Source organism: Mustela nigripes, chromosome 6, assembly GCF_022355385.1.
Source record: "Mustela nigripes isolate SB6536 chromosome 6, MUSNIG.SB6536, whole genome shotgun sequence".
NCBI lineage: Eukaryota > Metazoa > Chordata > Mammalia > Carnivora > Mustelidae > Mustela > Mustela nigripes.
The window spans coordinates 133,619,588-133,646,635 of NC_081562.1; the positions used below are offsets into that span (position 1 = coordinate 133,619,588).

General features: G+C 36.9%; 1 protein-coding gene and 1 long non-coding RNA gene across 4 annotated transcripts in view; one reads left to right on the forward strand and one right to left on the reverse strand.

Annotated features, from left to right (window-relative positions):
• The window catches only part of MINDY3 (MINDY lysine 48 deubiquitinase 3), an 81,758-nt gene that overhangs the window by 52,572 nt on the left and 2,138 nt on the right, over positions 1-27,048 (forward strand). For all 3 annotated transcript variants that reach the window (XM_059404250.1, XM_059404252.1, XM_059404253.1), the window contains 4 exons: positions 7,962-8,034; positions 20,474-20,546; positions 22,963-23,050; positions 26,618-26,689. In XM_059404250.1, coding sequence (XP_059260233.1) covers positions 7,962-8,034; positions 20,474-20,546; positions 22,963-23,050; positions 26,618-26,689 — 306 coding nt within the window. The remainder of the gene's footprint in view (positions 1-7,961; positions 8,035-20,473; positions 20,547-22,962; positions 23,051-26,617; positions 26,690-27,048) is intronic.
• Positions 7,941-27,048, reverse strand: part of LOC132020144 (uncharacterized) — a 43,815-nt gene continuing 24,707 nt past the window's right edge. Inside the window, exon 3 of the long non-coding RNA XR_009404936.1 lies at positions 7,941-8,020. This is a non-coding gene — a long non-coding RNA (uncharacterized LOC132020144). The remainder of the gene's footprint in view (positions 8,021-27,048) is intronic.

Genomic DNA, 27,048 nt, shown 5'->3' on the forward strand with positions numbered 1-27,048 from the left:
TTGACTCCTGCTTCTCTTACTCCCTTGCTGCTGCTAAAATTTCTTCCAGCTATCTACCTTCTTGTGATCACTGATGTTAACTGCGCTTTACCTGTTTTTCCCACAGGACCCAGTATAGCTAACATTAGACATTGTCCTAAGTCCTATTGAAATGCATAGATGAATGATGCAGTGTAGTCGTTTTCTGTTTGCATTTACTGAGTGGTGCCTGTGTCAGGCATTATGCTAACCATCTTGCATGCAGTCCTGATTTAATCCACAGGTAACCCTGTGAGGTAAGTACCATTTCTCATCTACATCTAATGGTCTGGGGCCAGTGACAAATAACCTCTCCAAAGTTACATATTAGCGCCAAAGCCAGGATTCAAACTCTAATCTTCTGACTCCGTAGCTTTTCACTATTTCTATTCCTTAGGATAACAAAAAACAAATAATTACACCAGGACAAAGTAGAGACTGGAAGAGGGGAGAGGTGGGTGCACAGGATATGATACTTGAATGTAAAGGACATGCTAAGTTTTTGTCTTAATATGAAATGAGGGCTGTATTCGAGACTTGGAGAAAAGAATAAGCAAAAAGGGACGAGATGGTGGGATGTGATGGTCCACGCTATATATGGGGACTAGTAGTTCATTCTGTATGGCTACACCATCCTGGTTGTGCCAAAAGATTAAGAAGGAAGCGAAGGTTGGGATCAGATCTAGGACTAGCTGGAATAATCCTTTATTCCCAAACTATCTTCGTTCTATAATGTCTGCATGCTTAGCTTGATATGGAAGGCTTAACATGCATTTCCAAGGCATGAGTGTAAAGCATGTACAAGGAAGTTGAATAACCTTCATAATGAACAAGAACTTTTCCATAAAGCTCTGATAATACTTAGAGTATTAGAAATTTGAATATTGTGACTATTTTTCATAGTCAAACCCTGTTTAATATAAAAGAAAGGATTTGTGGGTGGCGGGGTTGGGGGTGGTACAGTCTGGGCTGTCCCTCACTTTGCATTGACACTAAGGCAAGTCTGTCAAGCTTAAATTACATAGTGGTGTGTGGCCTGCAGTGTAATTCTTGTAGACCTTCATTTTCATATGAACCATAGAAGGTCTGCATATGTGGAGATTCCCCTTTATGTGGCTTATATTATAATCGATGTTGGAGGGTAAACATGAAGGGAAAGACAAGAGGAAAAGGTAGGCCAACTATGAACAGGAAGAGCAAATATACATAGCACAAACAAAATAAAGCCCCAGCCAAAATATGAGGTTTTAATTCCATTTGCCAGCTTCCTGAAGTAGTGACCCTGAGATCTCAGTGATTTATTCCATATTCAAGGAGGCAGTGAGAGCAGTCCACCCCAGGCAGGAGGCATATTTGACCACTAGAATTGTCTAGATTTGCATGCATGCGTTGGTGATCATAGAAGCATTTCAACAAGGTGAGTTTTGTTATATTTAAATTGTCTGTAGACAGTGTACCCTGTATTTGCCTATACTGAGTACACCACTCCCACCATACCCTTTCTCCTCAAACACACACCAGAGCTTATTTCTCTCTTAATTTACATGGTGGCTGCAGGTGTGTTCCATGTACCTTCTTCTAAGATCTGGAGTGAAGGAGCAGCCTGTCAGAAGGTGCGATTCTCCTGGTAAAGGGAAAAGAGAGACACTGGCAAAGCCACAGGTGGCCCTTGAAGCTTTTAGGAGCTAGCAGAATGTCACTTTTGCTTATCCTGCTCTGACCAAAAGAAGTCACCTGGCCAAACCTGACATCAGTGAGGGTAGGAAGTAGACCCGTCCCACAGAGGTACTTCACAAGCCCATAGCCACAGGCTATGCAGTTCACATGCAGTTTATATTATATATAAATATAATAATATTTATATTATTATAAATAATGCTCTTACAAGGCAGGGAGGCTAAAGAAATTGAGAACAATAATGCCATCTAGCTCCATAAGTTACATTGTGTGCACGTGATGTAAGAGAGTTTAAAATGCTTCAAATGATACAAAGTCTTTACTTAGAAATGAGGAGGAATTTTCTGACTGATTTTTATCCAGGTGATCATTGAATATTAACTAACCATTTAAAGAAGTCAGAAAATCCGTTTTCTTGAATTATGTAGGTATTGATGTGCTGAGAGAGGAATGGCTTGGGTGAGCTGTTCTCTTAATGAAATTCAGTAGTTAAAAGGCTAACAGTTTTTCTCCACCTGGTTCTTCACATAAGCAAGAGAACATGAAAATGCTTATAGATATCCAGCAGAGTCTTTATTCAGAGTGGATGCCTTAGGCCTTAGGGATGAATTCTCTGGCAGAAACCAGTTGAGAAAGACTGGTAGGATTATTAAGGTGAGTTGTGTAATTATGATAATAGGGAGAAAAAGAAGTCATTCATTAGTATTAATAATAGTAGTGATTCTACTCATGCCTGTATGACTTCTTCCTCCTGCCTTATTTCTACTTGTACATTTAGAGTTTGGTTTTTTGGAGAAAGAGCCTTGAAGGGCTTTTCTTTCTGTTTCTCCTCTGACTTTTCTGCTAATGCAACACAAATGAGCACTACATAGCAGTGGGCTGTTGTGGAGAGAGCTGGGGGCTTTTGCACATTTGGGGAGAAGTAATGGAAGAGCAAGGAAAAAGTCCACTGCCCTAGCTACTGTCAGATGACGTGGCATCACCCGAATTGTTTCTAACAGTGGCACTGAAGAATATTATGTACTTGGTAATTGATTTGAAATCTGTCTCTTAGTGATTCCCAAAATATTTCCAGAAGTATAGTGAGTTTTAAAATCAGTATGAAACATCAAGTGATTTTAAAATGAAACGTTACTTTAAAGTTTAAAGGGAAATTATGTACCAGCTAACTTTTTTCTTTTGAGGGCCTCTTCATGGCACTAGGTAATGTTGCCTATGAGCTAAAATGTAACATATATGTGTGGTCATTCCTGAAGTTAGGTAAAACTCTGAGGTTCTTTGATTACTTAGGAGATTTATCTTGATAATGATGAAAGGTATAATGAATAAACTGTAATGACCTTTTTTCAGTAATGAGCTACTTATACCTAGCCAACAAACTGAACACAGGCCTTTTATTTCAGTAGGTGTTTAGAAGGATAGCTCGTGTTACAGGATTTTAAAAGGTTTATGGTGAACAGCGAATAATTATAGTAATAGGGCAGGCAGAACTGCATGAAAAAGAGATACTTGTTTCATGACTATAGGATATTAGATAGTCCCATGACAGCGTGGCTGGCTTTCCCCCCTTCTCTTCTATAGCAGTTTGCCAGTTAAGGAAAGTTGGTTGAGGCTAGATAATTTTAAAAGCTATATTGTTTAGCAATCCCTGTTGGCCAGTAAATTGGCTAAATAGAAATTGTTTGTTCTAATATTCCTCTGATAAAAGCATCAGATTATTATATTTAACCAAGTAGAGAACTACTTTTAGAGTAAAAATAATTTTGATGGTAAATCAGAGTTTAAATAATGAAAACAATATTTAAATATTTAACTATTAGGTTTAGTATCTTTTCCCAGAGGGGGTACCTAAAAGAGTTTTTGATGCAATATATGTGGAAATTTTGTTCTACTTAATAAAGCTAGTGATGAAGAAAAGAAAATGCCTACTGCTAGCCTTGTTGACTTGGATAACTTGGAATTACATCTTTGGAAACTATAACTGAATGGTTTCCTGAGGATGGTGGCAGGGGTTGATGTATGGTTTGGATTTTATTTTAGGAGGTAATTCCTTAATTTTAATATTGTTCATCAACATAAACATACAGTAGCATATTTTTCTCTCTTCCGTTTGATTGTGACCATACACACACACACACACACACACACACACAACCTAGGTCTTTCTTTACCATTTAACAGGCTTGCCAGCCAGTATTCAGAATATTGTGGGTGTGTGGGTAGTTGTATGCAAAATATGTATTAAATATAGAATCTAAAAACTATTGCTATATGGAGTCCTTGAAATGGAAATCCGAAGGGTCAAGTTCTCGCATTCTTCCTTGCAGTTCTACAGCTGTTACATGAGAGTTCTCTGACTTCATCTTTTATGTTTAGCAAGAAAAATACAGCAATTGTATCACTCTCTAAAATATTTTGTCTTTAGATTATAAAGGACACTTTATCAGTTGAATTAATTCTTCCCATTCAAACTTGCTATGCAAGTATGAAATATATTTGACATTTAATATATTACCAGATTCACCACTGTTAAAGATCTTTAAAATAGGAATCTTGTTCAGAAGTGTTTAAGTTAAATAAATTGGCCAAAATTAGTATTGGCATTTGTCATTTTAAATCAAATTAGAAGTTAAAAAGAGTTCAGCATGGAACACTTTAATGGGAATAGGTGGATTTATAACTTTTCCAGATTTCATCCATAAACCTTTAAACAGTATATAAATTTAAACAAGCTTTAACAAAAGATCATTTTCTCTAATAATCTAAAAAGCATGTAAACAATCAAACTTCAAAAAATCAGATTGGAAGACCGTACTGGCTTTGATTTGTGGATATAGACTATTGGAATGTTTTCATTGGAATTTCTTGTGGGGGGCGGGGCTTTTCCTTTTTCCTCCCTCTAGCAAAAACACATCTTAAAATGAGTGGTATGATTAAAAACAATTTCTAGTGGGTTTAGCAGATTAGCTATTAGTGTATCATTGAGACAAAAGGAGCAAAACAAGATATTAAAAAAACCATTGATGACAAAATTTATTATTAGTAATGACTGTTAGAGTTGCTGGGCTCATTATGTGGAACCTGACCAGTGCCACTGGTTGTATTTTGGGAGGAGAAAAGGGATTTCTGTTTAGGTGGTCTGCATCTGGGTGGTTTGCTCATATCCAGTGTTTTGAGCTACTTCTTTCATACTTCTGAACTTCAACCAAGAAACTGTCTAAATTCCTTTTCTACCATCCTCCATTCTGACATCTTTGAAGTGATCTGCTGTCCTCCATTTCCATGTCTTGCTTTGTAGGTTTTCTAGCGCTGGCCTCCTCCAGTGCTCAGGTCCTGCTCCCACTGGCCTGTGAGCAGCTTGCAGTTGGCAGGCATGGAGTGCTGGTGGTGTGCTCAACATTGGGAGAACGCCATGTGCTCTACTGGGATATATAACCGTCACCTCCTAACCCCTCATGTTCACAATCAGATGCATTCTGCCATCAAGGCTGATTTCCCTTCCTCACAGCTTTTCTCACAGTTCTAGTTCCCCACCTATGGCTCTACTAATTCCTTCTAGGATTCCCTACGCTCTTTGTCTTTGAACTGAGAGCCAGAGAATCTTTTTTGTAAAATCTATTAAGGTATACCCAGATGTGTCAGAAAGTTGTTGAATAAGTGCCAGTGCACTTGGAGAAATAATATATTCTCAGTGGGTCAGCCATATGTAAATTTTACAGTTTTAAATATCGTACAATATTTATTGGAACACATCCATGCTCATTTGTTTATGTATTACTGTATTGTCTTGCTGCTGCGATCATGTGGCCCTATTTACTCTCTGGCCCATTACAGAAAAAGTGTGCCAGCCCCCATTCCAAATGAAGATTTGTTAAAACCAGATTACACTGGGAGTTGTGCCCACGTGTCAAACGATCTTCTAGATCAGACCAGCATATATAGCCTCTTCAAACAAGAAGAATACATTTTCTAAAGCCTAAGTATTTTGTGTGTTCATAACCAGAGGCAAGAGATACACAGTGAACATTTTTCAGTAAGTCTTAAATTTGTCTTCTCTGTGTTAGCATAGTACATTTTGTTTATAGCACTCGTAAATAAGGCATCAGGTAGTTCACTTTCAGTTCTTTCACACACCTGCATTTTCTGACCTCTTTAATGCCAGAGAATTTGATAAAAACTTTTTCTGTGGTTAAAACTGGAATCTTCTTTGTTAGCTTTATAGTAATTTCCCAAAATTTAACTTTGTAAGAATATTAAAGGAGTGCTTCAACCATATTCTCTGCCACCTCTTCCCGTAAAAAGATTTTCTTTTGTGACTGAGAAAAACAGTACTTCCTTTCCCGCTATTAAATCGTATTTATATTTAGAAAATTCAAAGTCCTGTTCTAACAGGTGTTTTAAGTTTTTCCTCATCACTTAACTAATAACAAAGGTTAAAATGCAACACCTGGTTAATAGAAAAAATGTATCCTTCTCTTGGGCCAGTATAAGTTTACCCCTGGGTAAAATCTCATCTGCAGCTCTACCTTCTTATCCAGAATTTCAGTGATAAATCCCCAAATTCCAACAGCCATTCTAAAGGGAAGAATTGGAAAGAAGTGAGGTTGGAAGTAGTCAAGGAAACTAAAACCTGTGGTGGACTACATGGAGAAACTTCTGGAATTACGGTTGAAAGTGATAAAAGCAAGTAGGGGGATCATGGTAATAGTCCCAGTGTTAGTAATTGCGCCCTGAATCAGAGAGCTGACATGCAGTCCTAGCGTCAGTACAAAGTTAATGATAGGGCTAAGGCTGTACTGGTGATGTATTCTAAAAAGGAAAGCGTTTTGAAGAAATTAGGCTAAATAAACACTACCCAAGAATCTCGCATTATCATCCCAAATTACGAATGCATTCTTCCTTTGACCCAACAATCCTGCTCTGGTGCTCTGTCCTACAGATAAAACTGCATGTATGAAATTACATGTTCAGGTTTCTTTGGTGCAGCAGTGTTTTTCACAGCAAAAGATTAGACATTATCCAATTATCCATCAATGAAGGACTGAATCATAAGATCAGAAAGTGATTGAAAGGCCAGATGAAAATATGCCACATGACATACATCTCCGAAGTAATATTGAAAATGCAGAAAAAGTTGCTATCAAGGGATAGTAAATGCGAAAGAATTGTACATTCCCAAATCTTACTGTGTTATAAAATAGCACTTTTTTACTTTATTTTAATATGTGAAATACGTGTAAGGGCTTGCATCTGTTGTTCTCCCATCTGACTTCTATTCCCGTTCAAACTCAAGTATCTTATCTCATGAAAAGACCTACACTAATTGATTCTTAAGCTTTGTTCTTTCATCTCCAAGGTAAAGAGGGGGTGATGTGGTGATTAGGACAAAAGTGAACTATAAAAATTTATTTCCACAGAGGAACAGCATTTCAAATGGTATTTAACACTTTTATCCTATAACTTGTTAAAAAGGATTCAAGAAGGTAAAAGGGGATGGTTAGAAACTTGTTCTCTGATGAGGTTTGTGTGAGTGACCACAATTTTAGACAAAGGCTCCGATCAACGCCATGAATAGAGGAAAACAACTACAGCCCAGAACCTAGATTTCTGCCAGTAAAGTAGAATTTCATAACAGTTTAAATATGTGGAGCAAAGGTTTGTGAAGAGTCTAAATTAATGTTGAGTTTTGTGATCATTTTTGATAAACTATAATATTGCTTCCTACATAACATTGCTTACTATAATGTAATTATCTCTTCCTATAGAGAATTTTAAATCTACTTTCTAGACATTTCGTGGCTAGGTATTGCTATAATATACTTACTAAAGTAATAAATACTAAATGCATTTCTATGTAATTATTTACTATCCTATATCTCTGGATTTCATTTTTAAATATTTGAAAACTAGGTATCTTATAAGTTATATTTTTATTTGAACAATAATTAAAGCAAAAGTATGTCATTACTTTTTGCAGGTTGCATTTTATAGTAATTATTTAATATTAGACTTCTCAAGTGTTTTTATATGAAGCTTCAGTATCATGCTCACGACGATTGCCTATGGTTGCAGTATTATTCCCATTTTTCCAATGTGTGGTGAAGGCCCAGAGAGTTTGTGGCTTAGCTAGTCACACACATGATAGAAATGTCACTCAAAATCTTCTGACTCCAGATTTCCTCACCCTAGCCTCATACTTGTTCTGTTTATTTGTGAGGCCATGGTATTGCTGTGTCTGGTTGATAGCATGCTTTTTGTCTTTTCAGGATATGGCTTTAGTTGCTCCTGAGGCTCCTTCAGAACAAGCGCGGAGAGTTTTTCAAACCTATGATCCAGAAGGTAAAAGACTTTATTATTTTATTATCAATGGCTGAGTGTTTTATATCTTTATATATTTGAAGTGGATTGATACCTGAGTGTTACTCAAAATCATTTTTGGATTATTGAATGGGTAGCATTTCTTCAAATTTTTAAATTGGAAATGTGAAAATGGGAACAAATAAGGATGCTTAATGAATTTTAGGTATACAAATTTGATAATTGATACATTGCAGAATGGTAAGTATAGTAGCATTAGCTAACACCTCTGTCATGTCACATAATTATCATTTTTCTGTGGTGACAACAGTTAAGATTTAGTCTCTGAGCAACTTTGAAGTTTATAGTACAAAATACTGTACTGTATACAATATACACAATACAAAATATAATCGCTATGCTGTGCATTAGCTTATCTACTAGTTCCGAGTAATGTCTTAAACACCTCCCCTGCTCACCTACCTCCCCAGCTCCTGGTAACCATCGTTCCTAATCTGGCCTTGGTATCAGAATAATACTGGTCTCATAATATGGTTGAGGAGTGTACCCTTACCTTGAGTTTTTTTGGCACAGTTTGAGAGGAACTGGCTTTAATTCTTTAAGCATTTGAAAATACCTGTTTCTGCAGTTTGTTAAGAGGTTTTGGGTTACTTTGTCAATCTCCTCTTTGTTACCAATCTGTTCGGATTATCTGTGTTTTCATGATTCTGTCTTGGTAGTTTATATAGTTCTAGAAATTAATTTATTTCTTCTAGGTGGTCTAATTTGTTGGTGTATGATTGTTCATAGTATTCTGATACTTAGTGTTTCTGTGGCATCAGTTGTAATGTTTCCTCTTTCATTTCTGATTTTGAGCCCTCTCTTTTCTTGGTGTATATAGCTAGAAGCTTGTCTAGTTTTTCAAAAACAAGTTGTTAGTTTCCTTGATCTTTCCTATTGGTTTTCTGGTCTCTATTTCATTTATTTCCATTTTGATCTTTGTTATTTCCTTATATTCTGCTAACTGTGGCCTTAGTTTGTTTTCTAACTTCTTGAGGTATAGCATGAAGTTATTTGAGATCTTTCTTACACTTCTTTTAAAACTGCTTTTGAGGGAACCTGGGTAGCTCAGTGGGTTAAAGCCTCTGCCTTCAGCTCAGGTCATGGTCTCAGGGTCCTAGGATGGAGCCCCTTATTCAGGCTCTGTGCTCGGCAGGGAGCCTGCTTACCCCCTACCCCGTCCCCCGCCTACCTCTCTGCCTACTTGTGATCTCTGTCAAATAAATAAATAAACTCTTGAGGGTGGGGGGGCCTGCTTTTGCAGCATCTCATAGGTCTTAATATATTGTGCTTGCAATTTCATTTGACCGTATTTCTTGATTTTCCTTTTGAGTTCTTTAACCCATGGGTTGTTCCGGAGCATGTTGTGGAATAGCCATGTATTCCAGATTTTCTTTATTACTGATTTCTAGTTTCATTCCCTGGTGGTCAGAAAAGACCCCTGGTATGATCTCAGCCTTCCTAAATTTGCTAAGACATTTATTTGATCTATCATGTGATCTATCGTGGATGTTCATGCGCACTTAAGAAGAATATGCCTTCTGCTGCTGTTGAATGGAATGTTGGGTATATGTCTAAAGTGTCATTTAAGTCCATTGTTTGCGTACTGATTTTCTACATTGATCATGTGTTTGTTGTTAAAAGTGGGGTATTGAACCTCTACTCTTATTTCATTGCTGTCTAAAATTCTCCCCCATCTGTTAATGTGTTTAATATATTGAGGTGCTCCAATATATGGTACATAAAGGTTTATAATTGTTCTATCTTCTGAGAAATTGATCCCTTTATCATTATATTGTGACCACCTTTTCTCCTGTTAGCTTTTTACTTGAAGTCTATTTCATCTGATATAAGTATAGTTACCCCTATTCTCTTTGGCTTCCATTTACTTGGAAAATCTTTTTTTGATTCTTCTGAGAGTCCTTCAAGATTAAGTGAGTCTTTTGTGGGCAGCATTTGATTGGGTTTGTTTTTTTTACCCATGTAGCCACTCTTTTAATTGGAGAATTTAAACCATTTAGAGTAGTATTTTGATAGGTAAAGACTTATTATTGCTATTTTCTTAGTTGCTTTCTAACTACAGTTATATAGTTCCTTTTTTCTCTTGCTGTCTTTGTGACTTGACTTTATAGCAGTATGCTTTGATTCTTCATTGTTTATTACAGGTCTTTGCTCTGTGATTACTATGAGGCCTTCGTCATATGCCTTATAGCCATCCATTTTAAGCTGATAACAGTTTAACTTCAATTACATCAGAAAGTTCTGCCCATTTATGTGCCCTGCTCATAATTTATTTTGATGTCCCAGTATACATCTCTTTATACTGTGTATTCATTAACATAATATTGTAGCCATAATTATTTTTAACACTTTTGCCTCTTATATACTAGAGTTCAGTGATTTACACACCATTACAGAATGAGAATGTTCTGTTTGTTCATTGAGGTATAATTGACATGAAACAGTTTCAGCTGTACAACATAATGAGTATGTATATTGTGAAATGATCACAGTAAGTCGGGTTAACATCCATCACCATACTTAGGTTTTTTTCTTGTGGTGAGAAGTTTTAAGGTCTATTCCTTGAGCATCTTTCAAATATACAATACAGTATTACCTGCAATCACCCTGCAACACATTACATTCCTAGAAGTTACAGCTTGGAAGTCTACACATTTGATGCCCTTCAACCTGTACTTCCTCTGTCCCCTACCACCAACGCCTCCCCCCCGAAGCAATTAGTCTCTTTATCCGTGAGTCAAGTTTTGTTTTTAGATTCCACGCATAACAGAAATCACATGGCATTTGTCTGATGTATTTCACTTTGCATAATACCCTCACCTTCCATCATGTTGTAGAAAATGGCAAGATTTCCTTTTTTATTGATGAGTGATATTCTATTTTGTGTAATTTTTTTTTCCATTCACCCATTGATGGACACTTAGGTGGCTTCCATATTTCAGGTATTATAAGTAATGCTGCGGTGAACATGGAGGTGCATATATCTTTGCGAGTTAGGTTTTTAATTTTTTAAGGAACTTCCCTACTATTTTCCAGAGCAGCTGCACCATTTTTTATTCCCATCAACAGTGCATAAATGTTCCTTTTTCTCTGTATCCTTGCCAACACTGGTTATTTCTTGTTTTTTGATAATAGCTATTCAACACGTATAAGGTAATATTGCATTATGGCTTCAATTTGCATTTACCTGATGGCTAGTGATATTGAGTACCTGTTCATATACCTGTTGGCCATCTGTGTATCTACTTCAGATAAATGTCTATCCAGATCCTCTACCCATATTTTAATCAAATTAATGTTAGGGGATTTTGCTCTTGAGTTGTAGGGGTTGTTCATGTATTTTGGATATTGACCCCGTATCAGATGTATTATTTGCGAATATTTTCTCCCATTTGGTAGGTTACCTTTTCATTTCATTGATTGTTTCCTTTATTGTGTAGCTTTTTAGTTTTGTTTTTTTTTTTTTTAAGATTTTATTTATTTATTTGACAGACAGGGATCACAAGTAGGCAGAGACACAGGCAGAGAGGAGGAAGCAGGCCCCCTGCCAAGCAGAGAGCCCAACGTGGGGCTCGATCCCAGGACCCCGAGATCATGACCTGAGCCGAAGGCAGAGGATTAACCCACTGAGCCACCCAGGCGCCCCTGTAGCTTTTTAGTTTTATGTATTTTTGCTTTTGGTGCCTTTGCTTTTGGTGTTAAATTCCAGAAGTCATAGCCAAGACATGTCCTAGAGCTTACCACCTATGTTTCATAATAGGACTTTCATGTTTTCTGATACTCAGTTATTAAATGGATTAAGTTTTTATGTATGGTGTAAGACAGTGGTCCAGTTTCATTCTTTTGCATATAGCTCTCCAGATTTCCCAATGCCATTTACAGAAGAGACATACTGTCCTTTCCTTGTTGTAGATTACTTTGTTGTAAATTAATTGGCCACTTGTGGGTTTACATCTCTGTTCTGTGCCATTATTTGTCTGTTTTTATGCTAATACCATACTGTTTTGATTACTGTAACTTTGTAATGTACTTTCCTATCAGGAAGCGTGATGCCTCCAGCTTTGTTCTTCTTGCTCAGAATTGCTTTGGGTATTTGGGGTCTTTGTGGTTCCATATAAATTTTAGAAATGTTCATTCTAGTTCTGTGAAATATGCCATTGGTATTTTGATAGGGATTGCATCAAATGTGTAGAGTGCTTTGGGTAGTACAGACATTATAACAGTATTAATCCTTCCAGACCATAAACACAGAGTAGCTTTTTACTTGTATCTTCACTTTCTTTTCATTAAAGTGTTACAACTTCCTTATTAAATTATATTCTTCTTGGAATTGTGTTCTTAGTTAATTATTAGTGTATAGAAATGCAACAGATTTTTTTTTTTTTTTATTCTGCAACCTCACTGAATTTGTTAAGCCATTTTTTAGTAGAGTGTTTAAGGTTTTCTATATAGAATGTCATGTTCTCTGCACATAGTGACAGTTTGACTTCATCCTTCCCAGTTTGGATGACTTTTCTTTTTCTTGCCTAACTGCTTGGTTAGGACTTCTAATACTATGTTGAATAAAAATGGTGAGAGGGGACATCTTTGTTCCTTACCTTAGAGAAAAGGATTTCAGCTGTTCACTATTGAGTGTTACAGTAGCTGTAGGCTTGTCAAACATGGCCTTTATTATGTCGAGGTAGTTCCCTTTATATCTGCTATGTTGAGAGTTTGAATCATGAATTGTTCAATTTGTTAAAGGCTTTTTCTGCGTCTATTGAGATGATCATATGATTTATTTTAGCCTTCATGCTGTTAACGGGGTATACTGAGTTGTGGATGTCAAACCTTCCTCACATCCCTGGAATAAATCCCACTTGATTGTGGTATATGATACCTTTAATGTATTGTTGAATTTTATTTGCTAATACTTTGATGACGATTTTTGCACCTGTGTTTATCAGGAATATTGGCCTACAATTTTCCTTTCTTGTGCCATTTTTGTCTAGTTTGGGTATCAGGATAATCATGGCTTCCTGAAAACATTTGGGAATATTCATGTCTTTTCTACTTTTGGAAGAGTTTGAGAAGAATTGGTATGTATTCTTCTAACATATTTAGAATTCACCAGTGAAGCCAGCAGGGCCTGGACTTTTGTTTGTTGACAGACTTTTTTAGTGATAGTTTCCTTATTCACAATTGGTCTGTTGTAGATTTCTAGGAATTTATCCATTTCTTCTGTCTAGTTAATAGTCTCCTCTGATCATTTGTATTATGTGGTATCAGGTGTCATGTCTTTGATTCTGATTTTATGTGCGTCATCTTTTATTTTCTTGGTACATCTAATTAAAGGTTTCTCAGTTCTCTTTAAAAAAAAAAAGAACAGCTCTTCATTTCATTGATATTTTTCTGTTTAGCCTCTATTTCATTTATTTCCACTCTGATTATTGTTCCTTTATTATTTTCTTTCTAGTTCCTTGAGGTGTTTGACATAAACAGTCTTCTATTACACTTCCAGTAGAGAATTTTGAATTTGACTGTATATTCACCTTTACCAGTGAATTTTATACTTACATTTTAATGTTACTAATTTAGTGTCCTTTGATTTCAGCTTTAAAAGCCTCATTATTTCTTACAGGGTAGGTACATGGTAATAAACTACCTCAGCTTTTGTCATTCAGAAAGGAGAGAAAGTATTTCTTTTGAGCACTTGCTCTCTGAGCCTACAAGTTTTCTGCTGAAAAAGCTACCTATAGCCTGATTGAGATTCCATTATATATGATGAGTCTTTTCTTCTGTTGCTGCTTTCATAATTCTGTATTTGATTTTTGAGAGCTTGATTACAGTAATATGTCTTGGTGAAGAAGAGCTTTCAGGACCTTTGAACTTCATGTATCTAGATGTCCCCTCTTGCTTCCCAAAGTTTTCAGTTCTGTTTTTTCCATATGGGACTCCCATGCAGAATTGTAGAGAAGACGACTATGTCCCAAATGAAAAAAACAAGACAAAACTACAGGGGAAGAAAAAGGGCTAAACATAAGGGAGATAAGCAGTCTACCCAATAAAGAATTCAAAATAATGGTCATAAAGACACAGTGGATGAAATCTGTGAGCACTTACTCAAAGTGATAGAAATTATAAAACATAACCAGCCACAGAGGAAATGGTAACTAAAGTGAACAATGCACCAGAGGAAGTCAAAAGAATGGGGTCAGCAGTCTAGAAAACAGTAATAAGAAGCAACAATGCTGAATAGCAAAGAGAAAATTAAAAAGTGAGGATGGGTTAGGAGACCTCAGCAACATATCAACCATAATAACATTCTCATTGTAGGGGTCCCAGAAGGAGAGAAACAAGGTGGGGAAACCTATTTGAAGAATTAACAGCTGAAAATTTACCTAATATGGGGAGGGAAATATACATCCAGGTCCATAAAACACAGAGATCCCCAAACAAGATGATCCCCTGGAAAACAAGATCCACACCAAGAAAACAGTAAAGAGAATCTTAGAAGCAGCAAGAGGAAAAGCATACAAGGGAAACCCTAAAAGATTATCAGCTAATTTTTCAGCAGAAACTTTGCAGGCCAGAGGGAGTGGCTAATGTTCAAGTGCTGAAAGAAAGAAAGGGGAAAAAAAAAAAAAACTTAGAGCCAAGAATACTCAACTCAGCTAGGCTATCATTAAGAATTAAAGAGGAGGGGCACCCGGGTGGCTCAGTTGGTTGGACAACTGCCTTCGGCTCGGGTCATGATCCTGGAGTCCCGGGATTGAGTCCCACATAGGGCTCCCTGTTCGGCAGGGAGTCTGCTTCTCCCGCTGACCTCTCTCCTATCATGCTTTCTCTCTTTCAAATAAATAAAATAAAATCTTTAAAAAAATTAAAAAAAAAATTAAAGAGGAGATAAAGGGGTTCCTCACCACTAAAATCTTACAAGAAATGTTCAAAGGACTATTTTAAGTGGAAGAAGGCCACAACTAGAAGAAAATTATGAAAAGAATTGGATACAAAATCAATACACAAATCTGTTGTGTTTCTATACACTAATAATTAACAAGAGGGAAATGAAGGAAACCATGCCATTTACCATTCTATCAAACAGAATAAAATATGTAATAATAAATCTAACCAAGAAGACAAAAGACCTGTTCTCTAAAAATTGCAAGACAGGGGCACCTGGGTGGCTCAGTGGGTTAAAGCCTCTGCCTTTGGCTCAGGTCATGATCCCAGGGTCCTGGGATCGAGCCCCACATTGGGCTCTCTGCTCAAAAGGGTGCCTGCTCCCCCCCCCCACCTACTTGTGATTTCTGTCAAATAAATAAAATCTTTTAAAAAATAAAAAAAAAATTAAAATTGCAAGACATTGAAAGAGATTGAAGAAAACACAAATAAGTGGAAAGATATACCAGGCTCTTGAATTGGAAGAAGTAATATTGTTAAAATTATTGATAGCACCCCAAGCAGTCTACAGTGTATTCAGTGAAATCCCTATCAAAATAGCAATAGTGGCTTTTATAGAACTTGAAGAAAAAAAATCCTAAAGTACGTATTAACCTCAAAAGCCACAGCAAGCTTGAGAAAATGAACAAACTTGGAGTTCTAGATTTTATATAATAATCCAAACAGTGTGGTATGGCATACAGACAAATGGAACAGGATAGAGAGCCCAGAAATAAACCCATGCTTATATATGGTCACTTAAACTATGACAAAGGAGGCTATACAATAAGAAAAAGACAATCTCTAAAATGGTGCTGGGAAAAGTGGACCACTTTCTTAAACCCTGCACAAAAATGCAGAATGGATTAAAGACTTAAATATGAGACCTGAAACCATAAACTCCTAAAAATGAACCCTCAGAAAACCTACATAGGCAGTAATTTGGATGTCAACCTTAGTGATATTTTTCTGGATCTGTCTCCTCAAGGGAAACAAACTATTGCATCTACATCAAGCTAAAAAGCTTTTGCACAGCAGAGGAAACCAGCAAAACAAAAAGGCAAACCCTGAATGAGAGAAAGTATTAGCAAATGATAGATCTGATAAGGGAGTATTATCCAAAATATATAAAGAATTCATACAATTCAACACCAGAAAAGCACATCATCCAATTTTAAAATGGGCAGAACACTTCTATACATATTGTCCAAAAAAGACCTACAGATGGCCAACATACAGATGAAAAGATGCTCAACATCACATTAGTGGAAATGGAAATTTAGGAAATGCAACTCGAAATCATGAGCTATCACCTCACATCGGTCAGAATTATCTGGTATCAAAAATGCAAGAAATAAGTGTTGACAAGGATATGGGGGGGAAGGGGGGACCCTCATGCAGTAGGAGTGGTAATATAGGCTGGTGCATTGTGGACAGCAGTATGGAATTTCCAGAAAAAACTAAAAGTACAAGTATTTTACCAGAAGATAAGGAAAGTATCGATTTAGAAAGACATAGACACCCCTATGTTTACTACAGCATTATTTACAATAGTCAAGATAATGGAAGCAACCCAAGTGTCTATAGAAGAATGGATAATGTGGTATATATACAGGAATATTACTCAGCCATAAAAAAGAATGAGATCTTTTCATTTACAACAACATGGATCCAAAGGGTATAAGGCTAAGTGAAATAAGCCAGACAAAGGAAAATACCATATGATTTTACTTAGATGTGGAATCCAAAAAATAAAGGAGCAAGCCAACACTACAACAACAACAAGGGTGACAAGAGAAACAGACTCATGGAGAACAAATTGCTGGTGGCCAAATGAGAGGATGTTGGAGGGGCATGAAATGGGTGAAGGGGATCATGAGGTATGAACTTCAAATCTAAAACTTAAGCCTATTTAAAGCTAGCCTATTTAAGCTAATTTAAATGCTATTCCCTTATGTTTATGAGATACACTGACTCTGATTCTAATGTGCATTTATGTAACCTTGAGAATAATTTCACTTGGAGGTTGTTTCCTGTTCATCAGTCCTTAGGCATTCTCTAGAAATTCCTTTTGTTCAGTTCAGTTCTCTCTATTCCTCTTAATGGAGCCATTTTCTCCTCTGTTCCCTTGCTGCTTCCCTCCTGCCACCCCCACTTACCCCGACCGGTGTCGTCCCCGCCCTCCTTCTGCTCCAGGTTTTGTAGCTTTTCTGTCACATAATACAGGGGGTTTTGCAGGCCAGCCCGTAAATTCACTACTCCTTTCTTTCTGATTTTTCAAGTGCTTACACAGTGTTTTTGGTTGAACTATGGTGCCTGAACCTTGTTGAAACTTGTTCAGGCTAGTTTGAACGGTCAGACATGACACTGCTTGTTGGGCAGCCATGTGTCAGGCAGCCCTTCCTCCTCAGGCGCTCCCATCTACTGGGGAGCCAGACGAGCAAACCAGTAGTAATACGAAGGCAAAGAGGCCAAGGAACGCTGAAACATGACAAGGTCTTAACTTCATGATGGTGTCCTAAAATCATGATGAGATGTCACCTCACATCAGTCAGAATTATCTGGTATCAAAAATGCAAGAAATAAGTGTTGACAAAGATATGGATAAAATAGGGGGGTACCCTCTTCGTTCCCTTGCCTGGGAACAAAGGTTGCATACTTTTTTCTACTGGTTATATTACATTGCAGCTATGTGTTATTAAATTTTTAATAATAAGGTTAAGTAAAGTATAATAATACATCGTTTAGTGAAAGAAAAATTATTATTTGACTAAAACTGGCATTAACTTACTTTTAGATCTCAGTTTTATTTTGTATTCCCAAAAAAACTTGACTCTCTCACACCTACAGTGGTTTGAAAACGTTACAGTCCTAAGTGCGGCCGTGTCCCCGCTCCCCCCTGCCCCCGTCCTCCATCTTCTCACAAGTTGTCTCCTGCTTTCTCTGCTAATTCTGGGCTTTGCTTTCCTCCTGCAGCACAGTTTGACTGGTGACCAGACTTGCCAGGCTTTCCCTTTTCTTCCCTTGTCTTTCAGAACAGAAATCGGGATTTGGTGCAAATGGTGAAGCTTCTCGGGAAACGACTCCCTTGACTGTCACTTGCGTTCTCCTGCACCAGTGCTTCTTTACACGCAGTTATTCCTCCTCTCAGCCACTTGACACATTTTACAGTCTGTTAAGTTAAAGCTTCTTTTTCTTCTAAAGACACAGCTTTTTCCCTTTTCAAGTGTTTTAAACACAACTTAACCATACCAGAACACTTACATGTTACCTGCTTAAGATCACAGCTGGTGCACTCTCGTCCTCTCGCCGCCTCCGGTTACCCGTGCGTTCAAGGTCTAGAGCGCTGCTGTGGTCCGGTGTGACGGTCAGCAAATGGTCCTTGCCGGTATTTCCTCTGTTGTTGGTACCAAGGGCTTATCATTGCAGCATCTACTTCCATCATCTCTCAGGGAATCGGTGCCTAAATACTAGATGTCCTAAGCTTCATCTGCTTTCAGACTTAAATATTTCTTTTTCTAAAGATTTTGCCTAATACTTTATTTGGTATGAATTCAGGAATAAAGTAATATCAAAATAAAGGTTTTAAAAAGGTAAGCAATTGTCCAAATCACCTCTTCTAATCGGGGGTATAGTAAAAGTCTTCAGTGTATTATGAAAATTACACTACAGTCTAGCTTTAAAATACCCTAAATGTAGAATCACTGGGCTGGTAGTTACTGTTGTTCTCGAGAATGTGTGTGATTAAGATACTCATAAGTATCTTAAAAATATGCTGGACTATGTATGCTTGAGGTTAATCGTGTTTGAGTGAAGAAGGTTGTTTGTTGCCCCAGTTTTTGTTTGCCTACTTTATAGGGCCAGTTAGCTCCTGGTTTAGTCTCTATTATGTTAAGAAGTGGTAAGACTGCCCACCATTCAGGGTTCCTGAGGAACATTGTAATACAGACTGTTTATCAGGTGAATATACACATAGCCCCAAAAATAAGGAAACCTATGGAGAGAATTGTCCCTTTCAACTAGGGGCCAAGTAAAGCCTGTTTTACATTTTGAATGCTAAGGTTTTAGCTGTGACTTAGCTAAACAAATGAGTTTTCTACCTTTTAAACTGATCAAATTTAAGCTTACAAAGCTTGAGTATTTTCACACTTACCTTCAAACAAGTTCTTTACTCTCTATACCTCAGATTACTGGTAACTTGAAATCTGGGAATTAAACCTTCCCTTCTAAAAATTATACATTTTTACTTATCCTAAATAAGGGGGCCCCGGGTGACTCAGTTAAGTGTCTACCTTCGGCTCAGGGCATGATCTTGGGGTCCTGGGATCAAGTTCTGCACTGGGCTCCCTGCTCAGCAGGGAGCCTGCTTTTTCCTCTGCTGCTCTCCCTGCTTGTGTGTGCTCTCTCTGTCAAATAAATAAATAAAATCTTCTTTAAAAATAGATATAGGTATTTATATCTATATATCCTAAATGATTCTTTGTTTTTTAGGCAAGGCCAATTTTTCTTCAAATGGCTAAGCATCTGCTTAAGAGTTTCAGACTATAAAATCTTAACTTCTTTCTTCCCTTTCTGAAAGAGTATATGCCACATCCCGAAAGAACCACTGCACTGTATTCTGGAGTAAGATAGAAGTGGGCCTTTTGTACATCTTGTTCTCCATGACAAGACTTTGTTTTTTAAATATCTAATTCCCGAAAAGGATATTGTGTGGAAAGTTGATTTAAAGCTGAAATAGTCTCCAGGAATGAGTAAATGGGTAGAGAAACTCAGACACTGCACATTTAAGGGAATGAACTTGCTTGTTAAAACTGTGATTTCAAGTGCCCCTACACGCCTTTGTGTGTCATGTGCTATTGCATCATCCGAGTTTGGGCCCTTTCCCAATGCTATTTCCTCAGCAAGCCCAAGAAAAGGAATATTTTCCATAAACTCATCTTCATCAACCGTTTGTTTCTGTCCCAAATTCTCAACTTTTGAATTTTTCCCTTTAAGTCTATGGCTTTTACTTAAATGAAGTCTGTTATAGGGATAGCTCTTGGTCTTAGAGCAGCGTATCATTAACATTCTTTCAAAAAGAATGACATTATAACTGACATTGTAACTAAAGAAATTTGGTGGTAAAGACTTATTTTAATTGGCTTTCTTAAAGGGAATTTAAAGGTTCACACTGTTATTCAAAGACAGACATACCTAATTACTAAATAATTATGATAACTTTAAATAGAAAAATACTTTTATCTTTGACATTTATAACCTTTTTTAAGGAGTAATTTCACTTTTAAGTTTCCTGAGAATTCTCAGGTACAAGTCATGTGGGATTTTTTTATTAGAAAAATAAATCATTGCCTCTGTGCCCAGAAAAGTCAAAGAAGAGAGTATCTAATAATAGGCACAGTTGCCTCTCACATGATTTTTCTCCTAGCATTTCTTAAAGCAAACTCTTACTCAAGATGCTAATGCTGTTTTTCTCCCCCAGATAATGGATTCATACCTGATTCACTTCTAGAAGATGTGATGAAAGCATTGGACCTTGTTTCCGATCCTGAATAGTAAGCGAAACAGGAAGTATTATTTAATGGACTCAGAAAGAGTCTATCACATTTAAAACATGACACAGTTTTGCCTTTTTTAAAAATCTAAACCTGAGTATAGGAAGCTTAGTTCTTTATGTAAAGCAAAGATGTAAGGAGAAAGCAGTATTTATAGCAGATTCAACATACTTAAAATGACCTTTTCCCCACACTTTTCCTATTGTTTTTTCTCACTATAAAACCTTCTCCATTTTTAAAAATTCTGTGCATATCTGAAAGTAATGACAGATATCTATGATGTCCATATTGCTAGTCGTCTCACTTAAAGGACCGGCAAGCTTCGGACTTGGTCTTAAAGACATTTGATCGAAGACATTGCACATTGTATATCATTAAATTGACTGATCTAAAACCTTTTTGTAAGCAACCCCAGTATGTTACAGAATATAGTTTTCAGTATTGCTAAATGTCCTCTTTTGATACTTTGTAAATTGATACATCTCTAACTTTTCATAAATGTGTGCTTTTTGATATCGATGAGAATCTCTTAAGGGGATATATCTGTTGCTCAAATATGAAAATACAGAGATCACTATGATCTATACTAACTTTTCCTTCGGTAGATTTTAATTTTCAGTCTCAAAGTTATCTGACAATGAACAAATTAGAGCTTACAAAACAAAAGAAAAGATTCAGCAAAAGCACCATCAAACATTTAAATACACAGTTTTTAGAACTTGATATTTAAAACTGTTTTTAAATAGCTTGCTACATTTTGTTTGAGAGTATGAAACACATTTTCAAATGGCTCACATCTGAATTAATTTATCTATTACTAGAGCTCTGATATTATTCATTCTTAATAGACATAATCATTTCTAACTTAAAGAGGAGGAACTCAATTCAGAAAAATGAACTTGTCCAATAAATGGTATAATTGTAATTATGTATTTTGTAAAATCGCAAATCGTTATTTCTTCTAAATGGATTTCCAAATAGAAACCATCTTGTTTATATCACTGTAGTTTGCAAAAGAGAATTGAACTCAAGCAGTTTTGATTGTTGACAGTTCTCAAGAGGGAAAGGAGAAAAAAAAAGTTGTGTGTTTTTTTTCCCTCAAATTCTTACGTATGTGGCTATCGTCTACTTAATTTTCCTTTATTCATCAGGATACATAACATACCTTCAATTATAAAGTTAGTGCACTTGAGTTAGAGGTAGCTAGAGGTAGCTGACAAATTGGACTGAGTTTTTCATTCTGTATTTTGGCCTACTCACATTTATAATATGTGATGGCCTATAAACAAATAGCACCGCATTAAGATTAATGAATTAAATACATTAAATATGACCTTGCCTTCATTTGTTTCATGCCCTAATCTAACCTAACATGCCCAGTCTTACTCAGACCCGCTCTACCGTCATATCCTTTGCATTATGTAACAAGGTATATTTAACCTGTCATTTAAGATCTGGGAGAGAGGGGCTCCTGGTGTGGCTCAGTGGGTTAAAGCCTCTCTGCCTTTGGCTCATAATCCCAGGGTTCTGGGATCGAGCCCCACATTGGGCTCTCTGCTCAGCAGGGAGCCTAATTCCACCTCTCTAACTGCCTGTCTCTGCCTACTTGTGATCTCTGCCTGTCAAATAAATAAATAAAATCTTTAAAAAAAAAAAAAAAAAAGGTCTGGGAGTAGAACATAGAAAATGAAAATTTTCTGCAAAGACCATTTTCATTTTTACAACTCTGCCTTCCCAGTTCCACCTAACCCCTTTCACCAGCCTTGGCTCCACCTACATGGCAAGCAAAGCGTGTTCCCGGTAGGCTGTTCCTGGAACAACGCAGTCTGCGCAGTCCGCGCCTCTTGCGGTCACTCGCTGTGCTTCAGCATTCTGTGCCTCTTCACCCTATACCCTTCAGTTACATTGTCTCAATTTTAGCTTCTTTTGCATTTGGTTCTTGAAAGTAAGCCTTTTGGGAGATGTTTTTGATTATCTGAAGTGCCTTTGACATGGTTTCTTTTTCTCTTTGAGCTTAAACATTTTTTTTTTAAGTTCAGTGGCTCATATGATTGTTAAATTCAGGCATACCTATGAAGCAAAGAGAATTGCCTTTGGGAGGTTATAAGCCTGTGTTTACAACCCAAGCTTTTGAAATTACTTTACCTAATAAGGGGCAATGTTTCAAAGTCGTCATCATCATTTAAATTCTAAATAGTAACAGAGTACTCTGGTTTAAAAATAACCAAGTTTTGGCAAATTAGATGTCATTCCTGTGTATTTGTCACTAACGGTCTAAAAAGAACAGCTCTTAAGATTTTTGGCAGTGAGATGTGTTATAGTACTACTAATTTAATCTCTATGAAAGAAGAAAAATAAGCTTTTTCTCCTTGGGTATCCACTGTTTTTCTTTTTTTTTTTTTTTCCCTCCCCGTAGTATCAATCTAATGAAGAATAAACTAGATCCGGAAGGATTAGGAATCATCTTATTGGGTCCATTCCTTCAAGAATTTTTTCCCGATCAGGTAACATAATTGAAGACATACTATATGTTTTGTTCTCCTGGGATGAGCATTTCATGATTGTTTCAGCATTTCTTTTCTACTCATGTAAAATGGTATAACATGCAGCTAGAAGACGAAGAAAGTGCTGTTACGATGTAAATACTTTCCCATACAGAGAGGATAAAGGGTATGTGTGTTCCGGTACAGTAATGCAGAATTTCTGGGGAGGGGGAAGTGGAAGAGCGCGCATGCACCGGCACATACAGCTAGGGTACTGGTTTTTAAAGGAGCTGTAACAATGAGAAGTGCGCGCAGTAAGAAGAGAAAGACCCTCTCTACCCTCCTGCACCCTGTTTTCCTGCTCTCAGGTCATTCTTACTCATAAATGGTACTTACCTTTTTGGAACTTTTAAAATACATTTAAATAAAGAAAGAAGGTAAAGGAGTCTGTGTGCAGGAGAAACACCTAAGTTGCAGGAGAATTTTAGTTGAGTGAAAGTAGAACCTTGGAGTGGAGCTGTACTGTTTCATGTTAGGACATGTCTTCCACAGGGCTTCGACAGGCGCTAGTCTCCATACTCCTGAGTCACCTCTACATCGTTGACAAAGCCAGTTCTGTAGCCCATGCCTGTCTTTTCTTCGTGTTTCCTAGCTCCGTGAAGGATGTTACTGCTAAACCAGATGCCAAATTTAGGCCAGGCATAGTGGGATCATTTCATCAGATACTATAATGGTTTAAGTTAAAGATCTGTGTTTCAGTAGAAATGCCAGTTTCTATTTCACCTCTCTTATAAAGGAGATGTACTGCCAAGCTTGAAGTCATGGAGGGAAAAGGTCAAGATAGAGTTGTTAATTTTATGTTTTAGGTTTAAATTATCTTTAACAGAGTAGACATTACTGACATTCAGTCTTGGTAATTAAAAGAGAACCCATATTTTCTAAATCTAGATCTGTAATGGTTAATGCGAGTAAAGAAAGTGAGGTGAAATTCAAAGTAAGTATATAACAGAATAGCTAGAGGTCTTTAAATTTTGGTAAATACTTCATGAAAAACTTTTTTTTCTGACATTATTAAAATGACTATTGGATTGTGATATCCTCTCTCTCTTAGATATCTTAATAAATGTTTAGTAAATGATAGTATTAACTTTATAACATTAAATTTAAAATTATTGCACTAAATTTGGGGGCAGATTTTGAAAAGTGCTTGGGAAGTATAAACAAAGTGGGATAGTTACCAGCTCTTGAAAATCTGCATCTCAGATATGATTCATTACATGATAGTACTTATAAATATTTTAAGAACTTATTAGTTCAAGAAATTAAATTTTTAATTGTATTATTCCTTGAGATAATTAAAGAGAATTTTAGTCCCCTGGTCTTTCAAAATGTAATCTCCAAAAGCTTGTTAGAAATGCAATTTCTCAGGTCCCTCCTCCAGGGGATTCTCATGGTGCCAGACTTGCTGCTTCAGAGAAAGACTGGGCACATTCCCGCCCGCTCACCTGCTTCTGAACTTTCTGGGGCACATCCCTTCTGACCATGGTCCACACCACTGAGACCTCTTTATACTGCTTTGTACCTGACCAATTTTGTGAAAGTCAGTAAACCTTTAATCAAGTAAAGTTGCAAAATGGGTCAGAAGGGCAGCCAGGAAAATATTTATCTAACTTCAGTGATCTCTACAAACATTTAAAGTAGGGGCGAGGGAAGAGCAACTTCTTTGCCTAAAGGAGAGGCAGAGTGGAGAGGGAGGGAGGTTGGGGGGCTGCAGAGGAATCCAGAAGCATTTCAAGGCAATTTATTTATAATAAGAATAGCAGAAGCAACTTCCATTTTTTTAAAGCTCATAACTATGGCCCAGGTACTGTGTCCCTTATAAATTAGGTACTATTTTCCCTCCATTTTGGCAATAAGGAAATTGAGGATTAGAAAATGTAAAACAATAGCTTGAGGTCACACAGCTAGACAGTGGCTAATGGAGCAGCCCCGGGATAGGTATTGCGCCACTGTGTTACAATTACCTTCTGTTGATATTTTGCATTTTCTGCCAGTTGTTCATGAGTGGAACTAAAGAATATAAATTGTGTATCTATTCCAGTGAAATATTTGCTTTCATTAACTCTGAAAATAAACAGCCAAATTATTTAAGTAACTAATTCCATCAACTCATGTATGCAATTAAGAAAATTATCACATTTTTGATTTTTCTATTTTTTAGAAAGCATTTTGAGTAAGATACAAGAGTTATAAGCTTAGATTTTTTTTTTTTTTAAGATTTTATTTATTTGAGGAGAGAGAGCATGTAGGGGGAAGGGACAAAGGGAGAAGCAGACTCCCCGCCAAGCAGCAAGCCCGATGCATGGCTCCTCCTCAGGACCCCGGGACCAGGACCTGAGCCGAAAGCAGACACTTCACTGACTGAGCCATCCAAGCGTCCCGATTTATTAGATCTCTTTTCTCAATTTTCAAGAATTCAAAATAGCCAACAGAGTCTTTTCATGGGAAAATGACTATTACGTTTGTCTACAACAGAAAAGTCAGACAACTGAGTAGTTGGAGAAATGGCATAAAAGCTAGACTGGTTCTGTATTTTAGGATTCTTGGTTGCAAATCACAGCCTGAGTTGACACAAGTGGGAAGGAAAGGTAAGAACTGTGAGGAAGCGCTTACAGGCTTTCAGGAACTGAAGCAGGGAGGACGGGGGCGGGCTGCCCCTCTCCCGTGGGTTCTCTAGAAAATCGAGCCACTGTTGCCAGCAGCTCTCTTCTCTGAGTTACAAAATGGAACAGATTCTAATGTGGACGAGGACCAGCTTTTGTCCCATGCATATCCTTGTATCAGTCAGTTAAGGCAAAGGACACGAGGCCCTAGGCCCTGAGGGAGATCACTGGAGCCAGCCAGGTACCTTAGGTGGGGCCAGACCATTGATGGCCTTGAATAAGAGGTTAAGAGAATTGGACTTGATCTTTAGCGAAGGTTAAGGCAGTAAGGCTAACATGATCAGATTTCCTGTAAGTTTAGTAAAATGGGAATTTATAGGATTTCCCTTCTTTATTGGTTATTATTAAAGGCTCTAAGTGTAATTCGCATCTTCATTTCCCACCAGGCTCTTTTCACTGTTTAGAAGTTGACAATATTTAGATGGGAGAGGGTGGGTGGAAACCCTTTCCTTTGTAAGCCAGTGGAAAACACTGGTACATAGATGTCTGTCTGCAAGCTGACGAAGAGTGACATTACTGCTCTTACGTATTATTTATTGAGAGGAACAAATTATTTACAACCAGAAAAAGGTAAGATTTTAGGAAACATTTTTGTTTTTTAGAACCTTGTCCTTTAAAAAAAAATAAACCAGAAGAGCTTATAATAAATATCAGTACTTCCCCATTTTACAGCATCTTCCCCAGAAGCCACTAGTTAAGTTTTTATGTTTTTTAGTAGATAAGGTCTTAAGTTTCTTGCTTCAGCAAATGATTCCCCCATCAAAGTATATGGATTTAAGAAACTTGAATTTTCCTTTCAACTACATTTTCCTTTCGAAGTATAAAAGTAAACTTTAAAGTTTTAATAGTATTTTATTTATAATAGGGCTCCAGTGGTCCAGAGTCTTTTACTGTCTATCACTACAATGGATTGAAGCAGTCAAATTATAATGAGAAGGTATGAGCATTCAGAGTAATTTGTCTTCGCCTTAATTTGGTAAATATGAGTCTGTAACAAGGTTTGATTCCCATAAAATTGTCCAAGAGTCTTTTACTCTCTTTACTGCTACAGCATATTTCAGAACTGGTTGTATTTTGATTTCATCAGTATATGTTAGTCATTGAGATCTTCATTAGTGTTTTGGAACAATAGTTTCACTGTGACAAAACAGCTACATTTACATACATTTTGTTACTCTCGGCTGTATCGATATTACTAGATCAGATTTTGCCCATAAAATAGGTCCTGTTTTATCTGATAATTGTAATAACTTGAGTTAAATGCTTTGTGGACCATTTTTCAGAAAAGATTATACT